At 41.8% G+C, this 24,750-nt stretch overlaps 1 protein-coding gene across 2 annotated transcripts in view; it reads left to right on the top strand.

Moving 5' to 3' along the window:
* Positions 1-20,446, top strand: part of LOC129824099 (elongation of very long chain fatty acids protein 1-like) — a 30,285-nt gene extending 9,839 nt beyond the window's left edge. Inside the window, exons 2-9 of one of the 2 annotated variants that reach the window (XM_055883430.1) lie at positions 15,929-16,004; positions 17,607-17,710; positions 17,860-18,050; positions 18,206-18,286; positions 18,463-18,519; positions 18,681-18,786; positions 19,285-19,424; positions 19,586-20,446. In XM_055883430.1, coding sequence (XP_055739405.1) covers positions 17,650-17,710; positions 17,860-18,050; positions 18,206-18,286; positions 18,463-18,519; positions 18,681-18,786; positions 19,285-19,424; positions 19,586-19,930 — 981 coding nt within the window. In that variant the 5' untranslated portion in view covers positions 15,929-16,004; positions 17,607-17,649 and the 3' untranslated portion in view covers positions 19,931-20,446. The remainder of the gene's footprint in view (positions 1-15,928; positions 16,005-17,606; positions 17,711-17,859; positions 18,051-18,205; positions 18,287-18,462; positions 18,520-18,680; positions 18,787-19,284; positions 19,425-19,585) is intronic. The other variant, XM_055883428.1, reaches the window with a different exon arrangement.
* The last annotated feature ends 4,304 nt before the right edge of the window (positions 20,447-24,750 follow it).

Here is a 24,750-nt window from a genome sequence, read left to right as displayed (position 1 = left end):
ATCTGGACAAGAGGAATACCTATGTAATAATGCTGTTCATTGACTACAGCTCAACATTTAACACCATAGTACCCTCCAAACTCGTCATTAAGCTCGACCCTGGGTCTCGACCCCGCCCTGTGCAACTGGGTCCTGGACTTTCTGACGGGGCGCCCCCAGGTGGTGAGGGTAGGAAACATCTCCCCCCCCGCTGAACACTGGGGCCCCACAAGGGTGCGTTCTCAGCCCTCTTCTGTACTTCCTGTTCATCCATGACTGCGTGGCCATGCACACCTCCAACTCCATCAAGTTTGCAGACACTACAGTGGTAGGCTTGATTACCAACAACGACGAGACGGCCTACAGGGAGGACGTGAGGGCCCTCGGAGTGTGGGGTCAGGAAAATGACCTCACACTCAACGTCAACAAAACAAAGGAGATGATCATGGACTTCAGGAAACAGCAGAGGGAGCACCCTCCTATCCACATCGATGGGACAGTAGTGAAGGTGGAAAGTTTTAAGTTCATCGGCGTACACATCACGGACAAACTGAAATGGTCCACCCACACAGACATCGGGGTGAAGAAGGCGCAACAGTGCCTCTTCAACCTCAGGAGGCTGAAGACATTTTTACCGATGCACAATCAAGAGCATCCTGTTGGGCTGTATCACCGCCTGGTACGGCAACTGCTCCACCCACAACGGCAAGGCTCTCCAGACGGTGGTGCGGTCTGCACAACGCATCACCGGGGGCAAAATACCTTCCCTCCCAGACACCTACAGCACCCAATGTCACAGGAAGGCCAAAAAGATAATCAAGGACAACAACCACCCGAGCCACTGCTTGTTCACCCTGCTATCACCCAGAAGGCAAGGTCAATACAGGTGCATCAAGGCAAAGAACCAAAGAATCTCAAGGCCATCAGACTGTTAAACAGCCATCAGTAACATAGAGAGGCTGCTGCCAACATACAGACAGACTCGAATCGCTGGCCACTTTAATAAATGGATTTAATAAAGGTATCACTAGTCACTTCAATTAATGGCACTTTAATAATGTTTACATATATCCTACATTACTCCTCTCATATGTATATACTGTATTCTACACCATCTGCTGCATTTTGCCTATGCCGCACGGCCATCGCTCATCCATATATTTATATGTACATATTCTTATTCAGCCCTTTACATTTGTGTGCATAAGGTAGTCGTTTATGTTTTTGCCATCTGGGAACTTCGAATGTGGACTGTATGTGTCCGAAACAACCCTGCTTCAGGCTTGGACAGTAGCTATGGTCAACTGGTAAAGAAGGATTACTATCTGAAGGAAAGCTCCGCTAAGGACACGCGCTGGATACGGTTCTACCCACCATTGCATTTGGATCATATGGACAGCTCGCTTTGAAGGATTTGAACGCCTAGAATTTGCCCGCCGTGAGTAACCATTGCGAATGAATGAGCTGCCCTGTTCAATGCAATCGTTAGATAAAGAATATTATGGAAGCGCAAATGTGTTTCTTATTGGAATGTTTGATAAACTTGAATGGAAATCAAAACACAGCGCTGTGAAAACAATTAAGACGTTTGGGAAACACTGAGATCCTATGCACAATGTAGCCTCATCAAATCTCTAATATTAGGCCTAACGTGGAAATGCAATGCATCAATGGAACGCAACTAAAGGATCTAAAGATACTGAGTGTTTTTAAATAAAGGGGACAAAACCTATAATGGGATGAAGCACATTGAACATATCTAAAATGCCAAATTTGCACATGATCAATGCAAATTGGTCAATATGCTGAAATGGATGACTGTGTTTTAAAGCGTTGAAGGAGGTCTAAAGGGTCATTGCGTTTTAACAATGAAATCAACAACTGTGTCATTGTAAATTGAGTGAATTAAAAGTGAATGATGGCGGATGAAAACCCAAATGAGACTGCACTGGAGAAGGCAGAGGCGCATTAGTTCACTCTATGCAGCCCGGTGAGGCAAACTGTGAATGAGGGTCTTGAAGCATTTGTTGTTCTCAATGACTTTAAGAATGCTCATGAAACTGTGCTAGAGCTAGTCACGAAGAAGAAAAGTGACAGGAGAGCATTAACTATTATCAACCAAGAATGAGGACTTAAGAACATTGCCTGAAAAAGGTGGGAAAATGCTGAAGTGGAGCCACAAACGCTCATTGAATCACAAGACGGCATTTCCAATGTGTCAAATATCAAGTAAAACCAAGTATTCTCTACACCTTGACCAAACCGGCTGCGCGCGTGCGCCATTGTGCATAAATTTATTTTGCCCCCCCACACCAAACGTGATCACGACACGCAGGTTAAAATATCAAAACAAACTCTGAACCAATGACATTAATTTGGGGACAGGTCGAAAAGCATTAAACATGTATGGTATTTTAGATAGTTAGCTTGCACTTGCTAGCTAACTTTAATTTGTCCTGTTTAGCTAGCTTGCTGTTGCTAGCTAATTTGTCCTGGGATATAAACATTTAGTTGTTATTTTACCTGAAATGGACAAGGATCTCTACTCTGACAATTAATCCACATATAAAACGGCCAACCGAATTGTTTCTAGTCATCTCTCCTCCTTCCAGGCCTTTTCATCGTTTAAATTATATGGTGATCGCATCTAAACTTTCATTGTATTACCACGACTACCGGCAAAACAGTTCATCTTTCTATCACCCACGTGTATATAACCAATGAGGAGACGGCACGTGGGTACCTGCTTCTATAAACCAATGAGATGGCACGTGGATACCTGCTTCTATAAACCAATGAGGAGATGGGAGAGGCAGGACTTGCAGCGCGATCTGCGTCAGAAATAGGAACGACATCTATTTTAGCCCTTGGTGTCGCAAACGCTCGTTGGCGCGCGCAAGCAGTGTGGGTGCAGTAATTGAAAAACATGGGTTTCTAAATTTATTTTGCGACGTGTCCGGTCTGGTCAGCATGTAAGGCTGCATCGTCCTCCGCATGCCTAAAATCTGAGGCAGAGAGCAGCACTACTCGCTCGCCAAGCATCATTACAGGACAAGCATGCATTGGAACTGGAGAAAGCTCAACTGAATGTTAGAATGGAAATGGAAATGGCAGCATATAATGCCAGACTGAAGGTCTTGGTGAGTTTTGAGTCAACTTCTCAATCCCATGCCATGGCAGCCCACTTACTAAGCAAAAAATATAAAATTAACTTCTATTTTGAGAACCAGGATCCCAAGGTCTTTGAGGAACCTGAACCATCACCTGTTGAGTTTGCAGGATTGGTTGTGGTTCCAAAGACCCAACTACAAAGGGTTTTACAACAGACAAAGCCATGAAAACCCATTCAGAAAATAGTCATAACCCACACCCTTCAGCAGCCAACGGTAAGGTCTAGCAATCAACAGAATCAACCCTGTGGGTATCAGCCATAATACCAGCCATGAGCACCTCCTCTACTGTCATGCAAAGGCCGAATGAAATTGCTGAACACCTTGTACTACAGTACAAACAGGCCACACCCCCTGTTAGGTATCTCCCTATGTTTAATGGTGAACCTCTCAACTTTAGGCCATTTATGCGTGGTTTTGAGCATGGCATAGAAGATAAGATGAGCAGCCACCAGGATAGGCTCTATTACCTGGAACAGTACACCTCTGGTCAGCCTAAGGATCTGGTCTGCAGTTGTCTGCATATGGAAGCCAGAAGAGGCTATGCTGAGGTTGTTAAAGGAATACTTTTGGCAATGAAATCAAAGTCACCACTGCTTACATGGAAAAAGTTTAACTGGACAAACATCAAACCGGATGATGGAAAGGGACTGGGTGGCTAGCCACCATCTTATAGGTTGCTAAAATGCTATGCAAGACCTTGAGAACATGGAAGAGCTTAATCTTCCCTCCAACATAAAGTTGATAATGTCAAACTTCCCTACAAACTAAGGGAAAAATGTAGGTCTACAGCATGTGATATTTTAGAGAGAAGCCACCTGAGGGCCCAGTTCAGTGACCGTGTGACGTTCATGGACAAACAGGATATTGCAGGATCTGTTGTATGGAGATGTTCAAGATTCCCTGTCCAACAAAAGGTTTTTAAAAACCAAAACAGCAGCAAACCTTAAACAGCAGTAGCTGTAGTGGCAGATTGCAACACTGAAAAACCTTTAAGGACAAACATTCGAAGTTAAGAGACCAGGCACCTACCCTCGGCTCACGGGGGCGTGGCCACTGACTAGTTGATCTTTATATGAATATCCATACTCATTTAGAAGGTTATCACATTACATCTTTTCACAAATAGTTTCATGTTTAATCACATTATTTTCCCAATATTTAGATGTAAACATAACAGCTGGAAAATGTACACTTTAAGTGTGTGTCCTGTCCTTAAATGAGATCACCAAATGAAACACACTCGTCATAACTATGCTTTAAGTGTCCACGGACCATTCTCAAATTTAGAATTTGTTTAATTCTCCCATTTTGGGGATTTAGGAGTTTGGCCAAGTGAAGTCCTTTGTTCTCTCTCTGCTCTCTCCCTCTCCTTTTTGACGAAGTCAATCCCCGACGAACACTCTATTTCATGGAAGAGATGGCTCTCAGAGCTTGAATAAATGTCCAGATTCCAGATTGACAGGTGCATGATGCCTGTGAACTTTGGTCAAGACCGCAGAGCTGCATCACTTCAGTGACTCAAGTGAACAAAATTATTGCACGGCAAGTTACCTTAGGTTCACAAACGGTATGCTAAAGGTCCACATTGCATTCATGCTTGGGAAATCAAGGGTGACTCCACTCAAGCAGATGATGATCCCCAGACTAGAACTTGCTGCAGCAACATTGGTGGTGCGAGTGGACAGGATGTTAAGGTTGGAGCTCCAGATTGAACTCGAGGACTCAACTTTCTGGACAGACAGCCAGTCTGTGCTAAAATACTTCCGCAATGATACCAAGAGATTCCATACCTTTGTGGCTAATGGGTCACAGATCACAGCAACCCTATCGAAAGCAGTACAGTGGAGGTATTTGAACTCCAAACACAACCCAGTCAACAATGCCTCGAGGGTTACATGTTTCAACTTTCCTGAACTCAGAGATGGCTCAAATGACCAGAATTCCTGGAGAAAACAGAAACATAATGGTTGAAAGTCCCAGAGGAGCTTGGCTCCATCCCTCCGGATGATCCAGAGGTGATAAAAGACGTCATCGTGAACAGTACAAGTGTGGAAGAAAGGAGTCCGACCAGCAAACGGAGTACTATTCGACATGGAACAGCTTGAAGAAAACAGTTGCCTGGATGCTTAAACTGAAGATACTACTTCTACAGTTAAGCCAGAAAAGGAAAGTTCTCACACAAACGGATCCAGGATCAGATCAGAGTTTAACAAACTCACTGAAGGAACAAATTGACAAGTTCAAACTGACATTTGGAAAAGAAAGTCTGTCTGTGGATGACTTAGATGAAGCAGAAAAGATCATAATTGAGGAAAGACAGCATTTTAAACAAGAAATTGCACTCATTGTCAAAGGAAGACAATGTGTCAAGGGAAGCGGCTCAATCTGTAGACTTGATCCAATTGTTGACAATGGCTTTCTAAGAGTGGGAGGAAGGTTAAGCAAAGCTGCTATGCCTACAGAACTGAAGAATCCTATGATCCGTCCCAAAGACTACCACATCTCCAGACTGATCTTACTCTAGAAGGACAACCATCTCTGCAGCACTCCACAATCAAGCCTTTATGGTAGTGGCCAGACGGAAGCCACTCAGTCAATGTCGAATGACAGTCCGCTTGGAGTTTGCCAAAAGGCACCTAAAGGACCCTCAGACCATGAGAAACAAGATTCTCTGGTCTGATGAAACAAAGATTGAACTCTGGCCTAAATGCCAAGCGTCACGTCTGGAGGAAACCAGACACCACCCCTATGGTGAACCATGCTGGTGACAGCATCATGCTGAGGGGATGTTTTTCATCGGCAGGGACTGGGAGACTAGTCAGGATTGAGGGAAAGATGAATGGAGCAAAGTACCGAGATACTTGATGAAAACCTGCTCCAGAGAATGCTCTGGAGCAGGTTTTCATCAAGTATCTCGGTATATTTCATCAAGTATCTCAGGACCTCAGACTGGGGTGACGGTTCACCTTCCAACAGGACAACGACCCAAAGCACACAGTCAAGACAACTCAGCAGTTTCTTCGGGACAAGTCTCTGAATATCCTTGTGGCCCAGCCAGAGCCTGGACTTTAACTCGATTTGAACATCTCTGGAGAGACCTGAAAACAGCTGTGCAGTGACTTACCCCATCTAAACTGACAGAGCTTGAGAGGATCTGCAGAGAAGAATGGGAGAAACTCCCAAATACAGGTGTGCTAAGCTTGTAGTGTCATCCCCAAGAAGACTTGAGGCTGTAATCACTGCCAAAGGTGCTTCAACAAAGTACTGAGTAAAGGTTCTGAATACTTATATAAATGTGATTTTTCAGTTTTTTTTTTTTTTTATACATTTGCTACAATTTCTAAACTTGTTTTTTCTTTGTCATTGTCAGGTATTGTGTGTAGATTGAGGTGGGGGAAAAAACAATTTAATCAATTTTAGAATAAAGCTGTGACGTAACAATGTAGAAAAAGTCAACCATTTCCATCCCTAAAAATTAAGAATAAGCAAATGCTTTAGCTTCTGGTTAAAAAAAAAGAAGAAACTTTTACAGTCAGGTCCATAATTATTGGCACCCTTGACAAAGATGAGCAAAAAATATTATAAAATAAATAATACAATGCTGAGCTATATTGTATGCAAAAATATTTGGACATTTATTTTATACTAATACAATTGCTCAGAGGGTCAAAGTTATTGGTGCCTGTTTTCAGTACTCTAGCACCATCCCCTGGTGAGGTTTAATGACACTGAACCTTTTTCTAAAATGCTTTGAGATTGGAGAACATTTTGGGAGGGATCTTAGACCATTCCTCCATACAGAATCTTTCCAGATCCTTGATATCCTTTGCTGGCTCTTATGGACTGCCCTGTTCAATTCAAACCACAGGTTTTCAATGGGGTTCAAGTCCGGAGACTGATATGGCCATTGAAAAATGTTGATTTTTGTGGTCATTTAACAATTTATTTGTGGATTTTGATTAGTACTAGGAATTATTGTCTTGCTGGAAGATGCACTTGCAGCCAAGTGTCAGCCTCCTGGCAGAAGCAACCAGGTTTTGGGCTAAAATGTTTTCTACTCGCTCTCTCCTGTAACCAGCCCCCTTACCCACTGAGTACCAGACTTCCATGGGTGTTAAAGTAGTGGAAAGTTGGTGGTTCAAATTTGGACTAAATCATAGAGGTCTGTTTTACAAGTTTGGTCAGTAAAGTAGAGTATAGGTCAACACTGTAGAGTACAGTACTGTGCTGTTCTGTGTTGTCCAAACTTGTGAAACATAGACGTCGATGATTGGTACATATTTGGTCCGGACCAATAAAATGTGTTCTTGTTTGGGGGTGGAGCTCATTCAAATAATAGCCAGTGTGTCGCATAATATACAAAGGAGGAAATTACATTTTTGAAAAAAAAGTGTACTTATTCAGGATACATCACCATTAAGGAAATGACATTCATAATTATGCATTTCTGTAAAGTACAGATGATTGACCCATGATGTCAGTCGATTACCATCATTCTGTTACCAGGTGTTTAATGCACTTCACTTACTGTAGTTCAATAACTGAAGAAAAAAACTCAAGGTGTCAAATCATAGCTGATTTATATTTTAATCTTAATTCGGGGAGTAGATATTGAACAAGTCTTTGGAAAACTTGGTCACATAAACTGAGGGAGATTTTGTCATTCTGTTACCAGTCTTTACATCTGCGCTGTTGTAAAATTGTCAGTGGAAATTGTTAAAAGTAGTCCTTGTGCATAGATTTGTATGGTTTGTTTAACTTTGCAGTCAATGGTTTGTTGGCACACTTTTTTTAAATGGAAAGATCGAGTCTCAACATCATTCTGTTACCTTGGAATTGCCCATATTGATAACTTTGGAATTCAAACATTATGCTGGATGAGTCTCTGGCCTCTGCATTTGGTTTGAAACAAGTTATGCAGTTTTTAAAAATAGAAAATGCATTTGTTTTACTCACGGGTAACATCATAGGCCTAGTACATTCTTGTCTTTATGGTACGATGTAGGTGATGTAAGATGATTAACATTAAGCGCCACGCAATGCTGAGATGGCAGTGAAACTTGTATTGGTATTAGCGACAAAAAAACATGTATATTTACAGTAGAAATTCATCTCGACGTATGTGATCACACGTTCCCCAACAACTTGAATATTGTTCACTGTGGAGTTGTAAAGTCATGTAAACAGCGCTAGCTCCTTAATTCTTATGGCTGCAATCCCGTTAACGGGATGATATGACAACAGCCAGTGAAAGTGCAGGGCGCCAAATTCAAAAAACAGAAATCTCATAATTTAAAATTCCTGAGACATGTGTCTTATACCATTTTAAAGGTAATCTTGTTGTTAATCCCACCAAAGTGTCCGATTTTTCAAATATAGGCTTTTCAGCGAAAGCACTACAAACGATTATGTTAGGTCACACAAAACCACAATAAGCACAGCCATTTTTCCAGCGAAAGATAGCAGTCACAAATAGAGATAAAATTAATCACTAACCTTTGATCTTCATCAGATGACACTCATAGGACTTCATGTTACACAATACATGTATGTTTTGTTTGATAAAGTTGATATTTATATCAAAAAATCTGAGGTACATTCACTAGTTCCAAAAACATCGAGGGATTTTGCATAGCCACATCGTTTCAACAGAAATACTCATCATAAATGTAGATGATAATACAAGTTATACACATGGAATTATAGATATACCTCTCCTTAATGCAACCGCTGTGTCAGATTACAACAAAACTTTATGAAAAAGCAAACCATGCAATAATCTGAGACGGAGCTCAGAACAAATTAGCCGTCAAATTAGCTAGCCAAATTAGCCGCCATGTTGGAGTCAACAGAAACCAGAAATTACATGATAAATATTCCCTTTGATCTTCATCAAAATGCAGTCCCAGGTTCACAATAAATGCTTGATTTGTTCGATAATGTCCGTTATTTATGTCCAATTAGCTACTTTGGTTAGCGCGTTTGGTAAACAATTCCAAAGTCACGAAGCGCGTTCACTAAAACCTGATGAAATGTCCAAAAGTTCCGTAACAGTCAGTAGAAACATGTCAAACGATGGGGCGGCAGCGTAGCCTAGTGGTTAGAGCGTTGGACTAGTAACCGGAAGGTTGCAAGTTCAAATCCCCGAGCTGACAAGGTACAAATCTGTCGTTCTGCCCCTGAACAGGCAGTTAACCCACTGTTCCTAGGCCGTCATTGAAAATAAGAATTTGTTCTTAATTGACTTGCCTAGTTAAATAAAGGTAAAAAAAAATGTAAAAAAAAAAATCTTTAGAATGTTGTTAACATATATCTTGAATAACGTTCCAATCGGAGAATTACATTGACTTCAGATGAGCGATGGAACGGAGCTGCCTCTCATGTGAACGCGCGTGGTCAAAGAATGTTCACCTCATTGCTGTGGTGACTCATTCCTGTCTCCTTCGGCCCCCCTTCACATTAGTCATCAGACAAAGTTCTACAGACTGTTGACATCTAGTGGAAGCCGTAGGAAGTGAATAATCATTCATATCTCGCTGTGATTTCAATGGGATCTTGGTTGAAACTCTACCAGCCTCAGAATTTACACTTCCTGTTTGGATTTTTTTCTCAGGTTTTTGCCTGCCATATGAGTTCTGTTATACTCACAGACATAATTCAAACAGTTTTAGAAACTTCAGAGTGTTTTCTATCCAATACTACTAATAATATGCATATTAGTAACTGGGACTGAGGAGCAGGCCATTTACTCTGGGAAGTTAACACATCCATCGCTACAAAGCTAAAATGAAATATGAGTTGTTTAGTTTTTGATAATGGAAATTGGTGTGATTTATTTTCTTTTTTAGGAACATCTCATGCACATTAACTAGTAAAACCAAAGATGGTTTATTTATAGCGATGGTCAAAACTACTTTCAATTACAGGAGCCTGGCTGTCCCACGTGTAACAGTATAACTTTAGTCCGTCCCCTCGCCCCGACCCGGGCGCGAACCAGGGACCCTCTGCACACATCAACAACAGTCACCCACGAAGCATCGTTACCCATCGCTCCACAAAAACCACTACTTCAAGGTCTCAAAGCGAGTGACGTCACCGATTGAAACGCTATTAGCACGCACCACCGCTAACTAGCTAGCCATTTCACATCGGTTACCCATGCATCTGTCAGATGTTTCTGTCATTGGCAAAATTGACATTTTTGGCATGACAGCGGTTAGCTATAATAGCAGAAGCACAAACACCAACCTGTATTTGGAACATTAAATAAATGTGAACTCAAGCTAATACCAGAAATGTTCATACTTCAGCAATTATTTTTTTTTAGCAAATTACAAGTGGTTCATTCATTACTAGCCATATGGGCATATATTGCATAAAAATAAAAATAATGGTTGAGTTTTTATTCAACGTAAACACATACACAACAAAAGATCATTAAACCTCACATCCTAGTGTTTCTGACATTTAGAAATGTTACGTGGCGACAGTAACGTTTAGTCTTCCCATCCTATCAGAGTGACATTTATGTTGTGCAATGTGGCATTACTTCTCCGGTCTTTGGCATAGGTTTGGTTATTAGGCCAAGGCTTCTTCTTGGCATCCCCTGGTCAGATGTTAGCCGGATCCCCCATACCAGCTCTTTGGAGGTCTGTGGTGCAGATGTTGTTCTTTTGTCTTCAATGCATGGTTTTCTGGACTGCAAGAAGGAAACATATATTTGATGAAATATTAATTAAAGGGAAAGTCAAGTTTCCATTGGAATTTTGTGTTGTGTGAGCAATAGTTTGGTTGCATGGTATGCTGATTTGCATTCAATTCATAGTAATGTGATATTACACTCAATAGTTGAGGGTGACGTGCATCATTTTGAGTTGTGCATGGCTGATCTGTGGTGGTTATAATTCAACACTGCCAGCAATAAGGCCCCAGCCTCTTGCACCCTAGGATAGTAGCACTTTTACACTGAACAAAAATATAAATACAACATGCAACAATTTCAAAAATGTTACTGAGTTACAGTTCATATAAGGAAATCAGTCAACTTAAATGAATTAAGTTAATTCATTACGCCATAACCTATGGATTTCACATGTCGGGGAAGACAGATATGTTTGTCACAGATACGGGGTGTGGATCAAAAAGTAGTGGTGTGGATTAGAAAACCAGTCCAGTATCTGGTGTGACCACCATTTGCCTCATGCAGCGTGACACATCTCCTTCACATAGAGTTGATCAGGCTGTTGATTGTGGCCTGTGGAATGTTGTCCCACTCCTCTTCAATGGCTGTGCGAAGTTGCTGGAACTGGAACATACTGTCGTACACATCAATCCACAGCACCCCAAACATGCTCAATGGGTGACATGTCTGGTGAGAATGCAAGCCATGGAAGAACTGGAACATTTTCAGCTTCTAGGAGTTGTGTCCAGATCCTTGTGACACGGGGCTGTGTATTATCATGCTGAAACATGAGGTGATGGCGGTGGATGAATGGCATGATAATGGGCCTCAGGATTGCGTCACGGTATCTCTGTGCATTCAAATTACCATCGATTTTAAATGCAATTGTGTTCATTTTCCGTAACTCATGCCTGCCCATACCATAACCCCACCGCCACCATGGGGCACTCTGTTGACATCAGCAAACCACTTGCCCACACGGTACAAAACACGCCATCTGACATCTGCCCGGTACAGTTGAAAGACGATTACGACGTCGAACTGCCGTCAGGTCAAGACCCTGGTGAGGACGACAAGCACGCAGATGAGCTTCCCTGAGACGATTTCTGACAGTTTGTGCAATAATTATTTGGTTGTGCAAACCCAGTTTCATCAGCTGTCCAGGTGATTGGTCTCAGACGATCTGTAGGTAAAGAAGCCGGATGTGGAGGCCCTGGGCTGGCGTGGTTTCACGTGATCTGCGGTTGTGAGACTGGTCGTTTGAAAAACTGGCAAATTCTCTAAAATGGAGAAATTAACGTTCATTTCTCTGGCTTGGATTATCTTGACAAAGGAAAAATGCTCATTAACAGGGATTTAAACAAATTTGTGCACCAAATTTGAGAGAAATAAGCTCTTTGTGTGTAAGGAACATTTCTGGGATCTTTTATTTCAGCTCATGAAATATTGGACCAACATTCAAAACAATATTGGTGATGAAACATGCAACCCATGAATTGCAAGTGTTGATGTATGAAGAGGTGATCTCTTTAGTAATGTAGAGGGGATTCAATTTTGAATCAGTTTTTCCAGAATTTACATTTACATTTAAGTCATTTAGCAGACGCTCTTATCCAGAGCGACTTACAAATTGGAAAGTTCATACATATTCATCCTGGTCCCCCCATGGGAATTGAACCCTGGTCCCCCCGTGGGAATTGAACCCACAACCCTGGCGTTGCAAGCGCCATGCTCTACCAACTGAGCCACACGGGACCACACGGGAATCACATCCCCATGTTGGCTATGCAAGTATCCACGCTGAACACTAATAAACGCAACATGTTGCCGACTATATTCTATTCCCCCATTCAGAATGACCGGACACCACTATTAAATGGCTGTGGTTAAATCTAAATGCTGAAGCTAGCTAAATAAATTGCATGGGCCGAAATGAAGATATGATTTGTAAACAAATCCCCACAGACTCTGAATAGCAAATTCGTGGCACTCAGCAAAAGTAACGTTAGGCTACCTTGGCTAGCTTTCTACAACGAGTAAAAAAATATGTTGCGTTTTGCTGGAACATAGTACAATTAACATTAGATGACTAGCAAGATAGGTATGAATAGCAGATAGGAATAGCTAGTAAATGTTGCTACGCTAACATTAGTTTTGAGTTTTAGCTTACCAGGTTTCAGCCCAATAATGGACTAAAGGAGCCTAACATTACTTCTTAGTCCAGGGACATGTTCTGTTTAGAAGCAAATTGGCTCTGGCAGCCAAATCAGCCAAATACTTAATTTAAAAGGGAATTGATTCTCAATTGTGGTATGGTTCTAGAAACGTAAAGCCCTCTACTTTCATATGACATCAATAATTTCACAAATGCAAAATATCCACTTATTGGACACTGTTTTATCCCAGTTGCAATCGACAGTATTTCTCAGTGACAACACGTTTGTGGCGTCCGTCTTCTGTTTACACACAGGTGTATGGAGACACAGATAGCTAATTAGCACAGGTAATCAACTCTGTCGTCTGTCTGATTCCCGTAAATAAGCACTGTAACATGGAAATATGGCTGTGTGGGAAAGCTATTTTATTTTGCTGATATGAAAGATCCTTATGTTTGCAAAACCTTACTGCAAGAAATGCGTTAAATTTCAGCATTTGGGCTCTTAACAAAAGGTCCCTGGCCAGAAGGTACTATTGTCAATATGCACTAAAGGTAGTTGGCGTCTATGAATTGAGTAACCATGTTTGAGTGCACTAACAATGCGGTCCATCGGTCCAAAGTATTTATCTACCGTCTTCTCTTTCCACATCCTTCATCCAACTCCCTTTTTGGCTGGCTAAACTTAGTTTTTTAGCAGATAGTTTGCTGTCTGTCTGCTGTTGACAGCATAGTCCTTGGGAACTTTCCTTCCGTCCGTGCCATAAATAATGTTGTCCATGTTTGTTGTGACTGTCCAGAGATACTTTTGAGGGGATGGGGAAACTCCATTGGGAAAGTATTAACGCCCATTGTGCACATTGTCCATGCGTCATCAATGGTCCGCACGGTGCGCTCTGGCCGACGCTGGGACAAGGAGTAACCTTATTCAAAGAGTTAATGGGAGTCAATTGGGTGCTACCTTAAACCCACCATTAGCCTGAATTACGTGAACAAGAAGTACTATTACAAAAATATTTTGGGATGTGAGATGATTAACTTGTTCTCTGTAATATTGTATAGCTTTGAAATCGTGACATTACGTACTTTTGAGGAAAATAGGCAGGTTTCTCGACTCTTACACTGACTTTTAGAAGGGATTGCGTGACGCAACGTGAACAAGATTTGTCGACAGTCTGCTGGGTGGGGCTTTATACGTTTCTCCATTCATTGGCAACTGGGATTCCTATCTCCACCTTTTCTCTAAATATCTCTGGACTGTCTGAGTCTTGTGTCCTGGGAGAGGCAAAGGGCCACGCCTCTTACATGAGAGCACGCAGGGACAATATTCCCGCCAAATCGTACCAGACCACTATTATTCCAGCAGCAGTGGAATAGGCAACCCTCGGGTCTGAAGTCATCATGTAATGTTTAAAGCATTTTATTCTCTTATCCTTGCCACTTAAGTCAATTTTAGAGCTATTTGAACGATAAAAAAAACAAAAAACATTTAACCTTTTTTAATGAGTGGAAAGTGACGGTTCTCGATGGCCTATTGTGGCTGACAACTACACCCAGTATGGGACTACAGGTGCAGTCAATCCCCCATCTAGAGGGATGCTGAAAAGAGGGATGAGAGAGTGATTGCCCTCAATGTTGGCGATTTGCCCAAAACCTCAGCCCATAGGGAAGAGGTGTATTTGATCTTGAAAGAATCTGTGATGTGTGGTTAACCCTGTCTGGTTGGTGTTTCTAGGGTTTGTTTCTCTGTCTAATCCTATCATATTTTCACTTAGATGTGGTGGCGTCTTCCTACTTCATCATTCTCTCCTTTGTCTTAAATACACACTGGCTGTAGGCCTACATTTGAACTTGGTAACTCAGTAAGAGAAATATGGACTAATTCCTATGTCATCTTGTCTAAACAGCCAGGTCATCATCACGTAATGGTGAGAGTATATGGAAAGTCTTAAAGCACTGTGTAAACTGACACAGTTGTCAATGTGTTTGTTGAACCTTTTTGTCTGTACACTCTGCTCATGCCCAGATTCTTCTAATTCCAGTCAGCCATTCATGCCAATGTAAGAATGAGTGATAACATTTTAAGGCCCACTCTTTCACCACAACGGCCATTTCCCGTTCTCGGTGTCTGAGGAACAGGTAGAACCAGAGCTACTGGAAGTTAGTGGAACCTGTCATATTGTGACTGTAGGTGGGACTGACGTGAATTTTAAGCCTAGCCTCCATGTCTGTTGCCAGTTAGGGCCACATGGACACATTACATCCCCATGATTTACTCTCATATCCAACCTTATTATTATAAGGGATGTTTTTGTTACATATAGATGTACTATGTGATGGTCCCCCATTATTTAAGAGGCCATTCAAACTGGGCCCTGTAGAGTTTTCAAAAGTTATCTATCCAGATTTTGCCAAATGGAATGAATAGAACAGGAGTCCCTATTAAAGTGAAGTTCTATTCATTATATTTCTATGCATTTAATCCCAGGTGAAATCCAGATAAATTTTTGGCAGAGGTTGCTACTGGATTCTCCCTCCCTTACTACCTTCAGCTACCCAACCCTACTCTGATGACCAATGGCCAATCCCACTTTTTCTGCTGAACCAATCAGAGAGAGGCATAGTGGTTAGGGGAGGGTGGGTCTAGATGTTGAAACAGGGTGTGTTCCTGAAACTAGCTGGGTGTTGTCACTTAGTAGTGTGCTCAGCCTTTGGTTTAAATCTGGGTTGAATGAGTCCTAACACAGCTGTCTTCCCTCATAGCTGTACACATCTCTCTCTCTGACTTAGTCTGCCTGAGCTTTCTGTGGCTAGAAGGTAATTTGATTCAACATTTGAGGACTTCAAGGGAGAAACAAGAAATTCTGGGACTATCATTACACTTTTTCAGAGAATCTCTCTTTTTGACTCTTCTGTTTTGCTGGGCCTGGCCCATTGTAGGATCATTGGTTGTTGCCCTCGGCTGTGTGCCTAAAGGCCTGAGGGTTTGGGGACAGTACTGAGGACAACTTAATAGGTGAGTCTTGTGTTAACAAAAAAATGTCTGACTGTATATTCTCAGTAATGCTCAGTGCTAATACTCCATCTAACACTGCAGTGTCTATTTCAAGTTTTTTACTTTTATAACAAACTGTCAGGACAGGTTTTTCTTGTAGTAAGAGCTGTATTACTTGGTGGATGTGATAACACTGTCCCATCTTTTTTCTATGTGGAGTGGGTTTTATTGCCGTTGTATGGAAAAAACATAAAAAATAAAATATCCAACATTCTCTTTTTGTCCTTCGCTCTTAGTTTGGTTTGCCGGCTCACCTCCAAGCCACTCCATCTCTGTCATTTTTCTCAATCCCTCATCCATTCCTATCTAGTGAGCTCATACCACATACTGACTGTTCAGATGTGTTCACCTCACCTGTTTGACTGGATCTGTTAGTCATTGAGAGAACACATCATTGCCTCAAAGGAGTCGCTAAGGGAATGTTAAATGCTGCTGAACAAGCCCTTTGTAAAACTACCGCCATCTTGGGTCTCGGTGTGTGAGATGATTTTATTAGTATAGTGGCGCGTTTGTTTTTAGGTTGACTCAATGCTAAAGCCTGTATAGTATATTCCCTTATGTGTAGGTTAAAGCTGGTGGGGCTGCAACTGCCTGGTATGCCAGATTCAGCTATGGTATACAACTGCCTGGTATGCCAGATTCAGCTATGGTATACAACTGCCTGGTATGCCAGATTCAGCTATGGTATACAACTGCCTGGTATGCCAGATTCAGCTATGGTATACAACTGCCTGGTATGCCAGATTCAGCTATGGTATACAACTGCCTGGTATGCCAGATTCAGCTATGGTATACAACTGCCTGGTATGCCAGATTCAGCTATGGTATACAACTGCCTGGTATGCCAGATTCAGCTATGGTATACAACTGCCTGGTATGCCAGATTCAGCTATGGTATACAACTGCCTGGTATGCCAGATTCAGCTATGGTATACAACTGGATGAAAATGTAACCTATCCTCTGTTTCTTGCTAGAAACTGAAGTCAACACTGAACAAGTGAAATGCAATTCTGAGTTGTAATTGAGTTGGTGTGTCTGTTTGCCTTTGCAATCTGTTGTGTAGATAATCCCAGATTTGCTTTTGCAATCTGTTGTGTAGATAAAACATATTTGATGTAATATTAGGGATTATGTCCATGGCTGATAGTGGAATAAAACACTTAGCTACTATAGAAAAGTTAAAATAATATTATTTACCTGTGAAAAATCCCAGTAGGATCTATTGGACATTGACGTACATACAGTACATGGTCAGACCGACTACAATGCCCTTTGTGGTGGTTTTTAGGGTTGTGAATTATTTTTGTTTTGTTTGTCTATCAGATAGATAGTCATCAAAGCAGAGCCTCCGGTTCAGATATATGATGGGCCTGTGCAGCTGTCTCTGTTTGTTTAGTAGGGGAGGCAGTGTGACACTAGGCTGCTATGTTCATTACCGTATGTCTCTGTGTACTATAAGCCTAAGGACACACCAATGCATTCCATGTAGGCATAAAAGCATTACCTGCTATTATCACCACCCACTGTCTTTTCAACCAAATTGTATTTTTGTCTATTTTAAGGGTTTTTTGATCAACTGAATAAAGAAGGAAAGAGGCCATCAAAATGCTGCTAGAACTGGGATCCAATATTATGTCGTTGTATGAGTATGTATTGCAGAGAACGGGTGAGTGCTTTCTCTAAAATTCATATTTTTATTAAATTTTAAATGAATTAAATACATTTGATGATTTGTAGTTTGTAGATGATGAACATGTTGTACCAGGCTATGTGTGTAACCTGTATTGTTGTCTTTGATAAATTCCTTATCCTCAGACCACCGGTTGTTGCCCTACCCGTTGATGCGGACCCCCTTCCAGATGACCAGCATCCTGTTGGGCTATGTATTCTTCTCGCTGTACGCAGGGCCTCGCCTGATGGTACACCGCAAGCCCTATCACCTCAAAACGGCCATGATCGTCTATAACTTCAGCATGGTGTTCCTGAACGCCTTCCTTGTCTATGAGGTGAGCAAAGCAGTTGTTCAGCAGAATTTAAGCTCTTCAAAGAACCTTGTTGTGAATACAGACTACTCTAGTTACGATTATTTTATTTTTTATTTATTTGAACAGCTTTTATGAATGTATGATATGACAGCCAGTTCTGTGCTTTGCCATTGCAGTTCCTGATGTCAGGATGGGGCACCACCTTTACCTGGAGATGTGACCTTTGTGACTACTCAAGCAGCCCACAGGCTCTAAGGGTAAGCTTTATTTATGAGAGAATCTGCTTTGCATCTCATGAGATGCCATCCATGTTTTGATTCAATTAAAATGTTATATATTATACATTTAAACATGCATAGCTATTTTAATAGGTCATATGATATTATTTGATGCCATCTATTTATTCTCTGTACTTTTCTCTCCTTTTTGTTAGATGGTTCGAGTGGCTTGGTGGTTTTACTTCTCTAAATTCATCGAGCTTCTGGACACAGTAAGAATGTTTTTTTTCTATTAAAACATGTTTGTGAATAAAAAAAATGGGCATGAACTGTCCTTTGACATTAGCATAATTCTGACTTTGTCTTTCTGACACACATGGAGATTTTAGAATTTGTTTGCTTAGAGTAACTTAAACTCTTGTCTGCTTTGCAGTTATTCTTTGTTCTGCGTAAGAAACACAGCCAGATTACATTTCTTCATGTCTTCCATCACTCCTTCATGCCCTTCACGTGGTGGTGGGGCATGACCATCGCTCCTGGTAATCTTGACCTCATCATCCCCATGCAGTGTGCTTACAGTCGCTCATATAACCTGTTTAACTTTAGAGTAGTTAACTGTGGGTGGGGGGGGGGGGGTTGTTCAATAAACCTTTTAACCACAAAAGGAACATTCTACAATGTTACCAGGGAATAAGAAGCTTAACAAAATGATTTAGGAACAACATCTATTTTGTTATGCCCCTGTGACTATTCAGAATCTCTGAATAGGGCTCTCGAGTGGCGCAGTGGTCTAATGCACTGCTTCTCAGTGCTTAGAGGCGCTACAGACACCCTGGTTTGAATCCAGGCTGTATCACAACTGGCCGTGATTGGGAGTCCCGTAGGGGGGCGCACAATTGGCCCAGCGTCGTCCGGGTTTCGCCGGTGTAGGCCGTCACTGTAAATAAGAATTTGTTCTAAACTGACTTGCCTAGTTAAATAAAGGGTCAATTAAAAAATAAATAAATAATAATATGCCTGTCATTGTGTATCTCCAGCAGGGGGAATGAGCTCGTTCCATGCCATGGTCAACGCATGTGTCCACGTCATCATGTACACCTACTACGGCCTGTCTGCTGCAGGACCTCACTTCCAGAAATACCTCTGGTGGAAGAAGTACATGACCGCAATCCAGCTGGTGGGTGTTCTTTCTTAATGATTTACAATTGGAAAAAAAACTGTTAAACAGAAGCATTGATTTGTGTATAGCTGCTGGTGTTACTGTTGTGAATTGGTGACTCGCGCGCCATCTACAGACGATACATCATTAATATGTTCTCCCTTATATTTCTTCTTTAGATCCAGTTTGTGCTGATCTCACTTCACATCTCTCAATACTACTTCATGGAGAAGTGTGACTTTCAGGTGCCCATGTTTATTCACCTCATCTGGATGTACGGAACCTTCTTCTTCGTACTCTTCTCTAACTTCTGGATTCAGGCCTACATAAAGGGTAAACGGCTGCCAACAGCAACCAAGGAGGCGAAGCTCAAGCAGAATGGCGTTACTAATGGTCATACCAACGGCATTACCATTGGCAACATTTCCGGGGTGCCCAACGGCAAACAAGTGGAGAATGGCAATGGGACAACAGCGCACCGTGTCAACGGCCATAACCAACTAGGCAAAGTGAAGGAAGTCTAGCTTTGTCATTTTGGATGGGGAAACATAACTGTCTGAAGGAGCCTCAAATGCCAAATATTCCAAAACAATGCTACTCTTTCACATGTTAGCTACTGATCACTTTCCTCAAATGTATATTTTTATATTTATTTACACTGCTTTTGGGATATGGATGGCGTAATGGATTTACCAGTTGGGCCCTACTTGACACACTGTTTATTTTGAGTGGTTGAGGGAACTACTAACTGTAGATCACACTGTATGAAGAGGTATTCATCGTCACTATTATTCACCTCAAACCCAGTTTTGAAATGACCAATGAAAGCCCACTCTTGGACATTTACTTCTTGTTTGGCTGGCATGACTCCTGTGTTGCTTGAAAATATTGTAGTTTCCACTGAAAGGACTGGAACATGCTTGTAAATGGCTTACCCAGTTCTCTTTCAAAGAGATGGGATTTGTATTGATGTCCATCATGGTTTTGTTTTTTGGTGCTGTTTATATTTAACTTTTTGAAATAAAACACATTTTAAGTAAGGCTGAGTCATTAAACATACTTACCTTGAGGCACATAAGGCATCCACAATCGAATACATCAGCCGATGTCACAAAGTGCTTTATAGAAACTCAGCCTAAAACCCCAAACAATGCAGATGTAGAAGCACGGTGGCTAGGAAAAACTCCATAGAAAGGCAGAAACCTAGAGAGGAACCAGGCTCTGAGGGGTGGCCAGTCCTCTTCTGGCTGTGCCGGGTGGAGATTATAACAGTACATGGCCAAGATGTTCAAATGTTCTTAGATGACCAGCAGGGTAAAATAATTATAATCACAGTGGTTGTAGAGGGGGCAACAGGTCAGCACTTCAGGAGTAAATGTCAGTTGGCTTTTCATAGCTGATCATTCAGAGTTAGAGACAGCAGGTGCGGTAGAGGGAGAGAGTCGAATACAGCAGGTCCGGGACAAGGTAGCACCACTGGTGAACAGGTCAGGGTTCCATAGCCACAGGCAGAACAGTTGAAACTGGAGAAGCAGCAGGTGGACTGGGGACAGCAAGAAGTCATCAGGCCAGGTAGTCCTGAGGCATGGTCCTAGGGCTCGGGTCCTCCGAGAGAAAAGAGAGTTAAGAGGGAGCATACTTAAATTCACACAGGACACCGGATAAGACAGGAGAAATGCTCCAAATATAACAGACTGATCCTAGCCCCCTGACACAAACTATTGCAGCATAAATACTGGAGGCTGACACTGTGGCCCCATCCGACGATACCCCCGGACAGGGCCAACCAGGCAGGATATAACGCCACCCACTTTGACAAAGCACAGCCCCCACACCACTAGAGCGATATCTTCAAACCACCAACTTACTAGCCATGAGACAAGGCTGAGTATAGCCCATGAAGATCTCCCCCACGGCTCGAACCAGAGGGGGGCACCAACCCGGACAAAAGATCCCGTCAGTGACTCAACCCACTCAAGTGACGCACCCCTCCTAGGGACAGCATGAAAGAGCACCAGTAAGCCAGTGACTCAGCCCCCGTAATAGGATTAGAGGCAGAGAATCCCAGTGGAGAGAGGGGAACCGGCCAGGCAGACAGCAAGGGTGGTTCATCGCACCAATGCCTTTCCGTTCACCTTCACACTCCTGGGCCAGACTACACTCAATCATAGGACCTACTGAAGAGATGAGTCTTCAATAAAGACTTAATAAAGGTCGAGACCGAGTCTGCATCTCTCACATGGATAGGCAGACCATTGCATAAAAATGGAGCTCTAAGGGAGAAAGCCTTGCATCCAGCTGTTTGCTTAGAAATTCTAGGGACAATAAGGAGGCCTGTGTCTTGTGACAGTAGTGTATGTGTAGGTATGTACTGCAGGACCAAATCGAAAAGATAGGTAGTAGCAAGCCCATGTAATGCTTTGTAGGTTAGCAGTAAAACTTTGAAATCAGCCCTAGCCTTAACAGGAAGCCAGTGTAGAGGCTAGCACTGGAGTAATATGATCACATTTTTGGGATCTAGTCAAGATTCTAGCAGCCGTGTTTAGCACTAACTGAAGTTTATTTAGTGCTTTATTCGGGTAGCCGGAAAGTAGAGCATTGCAGTAGTCTGATCTAGAAGTGACAAAAGCATGTTTACATTTTTCTGCCACATTTTTGGACAGGAAGTTTCAGATTTTTGCAATGTTATGTAGATGGAAAAAAGCTTTGCAGCTTTATTTGAGACGACTGTACAACCATCAAGATTAATTGTCAGATCCAACAGAAGATCTGTTTGTTTTTGGGACCAAGAACTAGCATCTCTGTTTTGTTTGAGTTTAAAAGTAAAAAAATTGCCACCATCCACTTCTTATGTCTGAAACGCAGGCATCCAGGGAGGGAAAATTTGGAGCTTCATCGTGTTTCATCGAAATGTACAGCTGTGTATCATCCACATAGCAGGGAAAGTTAACACTATGGTTCCAAACCACATCACCAAGAGGTGAAATATATAGTGAAAACAATAGTGGTCCTAAAACAGAGCCATGAGGAACACAGAAATTTACAGTTAAGGACAAACCATCGACAGAGATAAACTGATATCTTTCCGACAGATAAGATCTAAACCAGGCCAGAACTTGTCGATGTAGACCAATTTGGGTTTCCAACCTCTCCAAAAGAATGTGGTGATCGATGGTATCAAAAGCAGCACTAAGTTCTAGGAGCACGAGGACAGATGCAGAGCCTTGGTCTGATGCCGTTAAAAGGTAATTTACCACCTTCACGAGTGCAGTCTCAGTGTTATGATGGGGTCTAAAACCAGACTGAAACATTTCGTATACATTGTCTTCAGCAAAGCAGTGAGTTGCTGTGCAACAGCTTTTCAAAAAATGAGGAATGGGAGATTCGATATAGGCCGATAGTTTTTTTATATTTTCTGGGTCAAGGTTTGGCTTTTTCAAGAGAGGTGTTATTACTGCCACTTTTAGTGAGTTTGGTACACATCCGGTGGATAGGGAGCTGTTTATTATGTTCAACATAGGAGGGCCAAGCACAGGAAGCAGCTCCTTCAGTAGTTTAGTTGGAATAGGGTCCAGTATGCAGCTTGAAGGTTTAGAGGCCATGACTATTTTCATCAATGTGTCAAGAGATATAGTTTTAAAAAAACTTGAGTGTCTCCCTTGACCCTAGGTGCTGGCAGTGTTGTGCAGATTCAGAACAACTGAGCTTCAGAGGAATACGCAGATCTAAAGAGGAGTCTGTAATTTGCTTTCTTATGATCATGATCTTTTCATCAAAGAAGTTAATGAATTTATCACTGCTGAAGTGAAAGCCTTCCTCTCTTGGGGAATGCTTCTTTTTATATAGCTTTGCCACAGTATGAAAAATAAATGTTGATTGTTCTTATTCCCCTTAATTAAGTTGGAAAAATAGGATGATCGAGCAGTGGTGTAGCAGCATTTCTGTTCCATATTTCTGGAAGATTGCTTCAGTGCTCTGGTATTTTCTGTATACCAGGGAGCTAGTTTCTTATGACAAATGTTTTTTGTTTTTAGGGGTATGACTGCATCTAGGTTATTACGCAAGGTTAAATTTAGTTCCTCAGTTAGGTGGTTAACCGATTTTTGTACTCTGACGTCCTTGGGTAGGTGGAGGGAGTCTGGAAGAGCATCTAGGAATCTTTGGGTTGTCCGAGAATTTATAGCACGGCTTTTTGATGATCCTTGGTTGGGGTCTGAGCAGATTATTTGTTGCGATTGCAAACGTAATAAAATGGTGGTCGGATAGTCCAGGATTATGAGGAAAAACATTAAGATCCACAATATTTATTCCACGGGACAAAACTAGGTCCAGAGTATGACTGTGGCAGTGAGTAGGTCCGGAGATGATGGCTCTTGTAAGAAATTGTAATAGAGACTGGAAACTAGTAATAACTACATTTCAAAATAAGCCATATTTTATACAAAAATACACACTCCTCATTTCTCTTGGACATATGCTGGACTTATTAAGACACCAACTACAGGCACACATAATTCCCCTCCCCCATAATAACCACAGAATACACCCAACACATGGTTGGAGCTCAAGACAAAGAACTATCTCAGGAACCAATGGAACGTGGACACCAGGCCTGTTCAGGACTACCCAAGACCCAGATCGACCAATCGGAAGGCCAGACTCGCAGATCTACCTACTTTGCTTGTTGTCTATATAATACTGTACAATTCTTGAAACTACCTCTTTTCCGGACGGTTCAATAAGAATCAGACAGAAAGAGCCTTGCTGCAAGATTTTACTAAGATATCTTTACATGTGATTAAACGGCCTTATTATAAAATTATCCACCTCGTCCTATTGTCTCCTCTTGTTCTCCTGTCAACAGTAAACGTTTTACTAACAGACTTGGTAGAAGAGGATGGTTTCATCTTTGAATTCGGCCCAATAGAAAATTAATCGGACAGGAGACGAGAGGGAGAAAGATTCCAGAGGAGAGGTGACCTTTTCGAGGGAGAATCGCGATTCAACCCACCCAGGAAACTGATCAGAGAGCTCGAAAATAAAGGGTGAGCAGATGCCTGTTTAATCAAAATCTGTATATTGTATTATAGTCAATATCTAAATTCAATGATCAGTACTACTGTGGTGAGTGTGAATTGTTGCTAAATTTATGTGGAATTGTTTAGAATTTAAGGCATTGTGTACAGATATCTAAGTATTAATAGGTCAAAGACTTATTCACATAGTCTGGCACTACGCGGTATGCTGATCGCGTAGGTGTACAGTGAAGAATAAGCTTTATAACGATTCACACAGTCGGGCCATATTTGACAGTCGATCAGATAGGGGTTACCGTGAAGAATCC

The sequence above is a fragment of the Salvelinus fontinalis genome, chromosome 26 (genome assembly GCF_029448725.1).
Source record: "Salvelinus fontinalis isolate EN_2023a chromosome 26, ASM2944872v1, whole genome shotgun sequence".
NCBI lineage: Eukaryota > Metazoa > Chordata > Actinopteri > Salmoniformes > Salmonidae > Salvelinus > Salvelinus fontinalis.
Note: the sequence above shows the minus strand (reverse complement) of the source record. Positions and strands in the feature narration are given on the sequence as shown.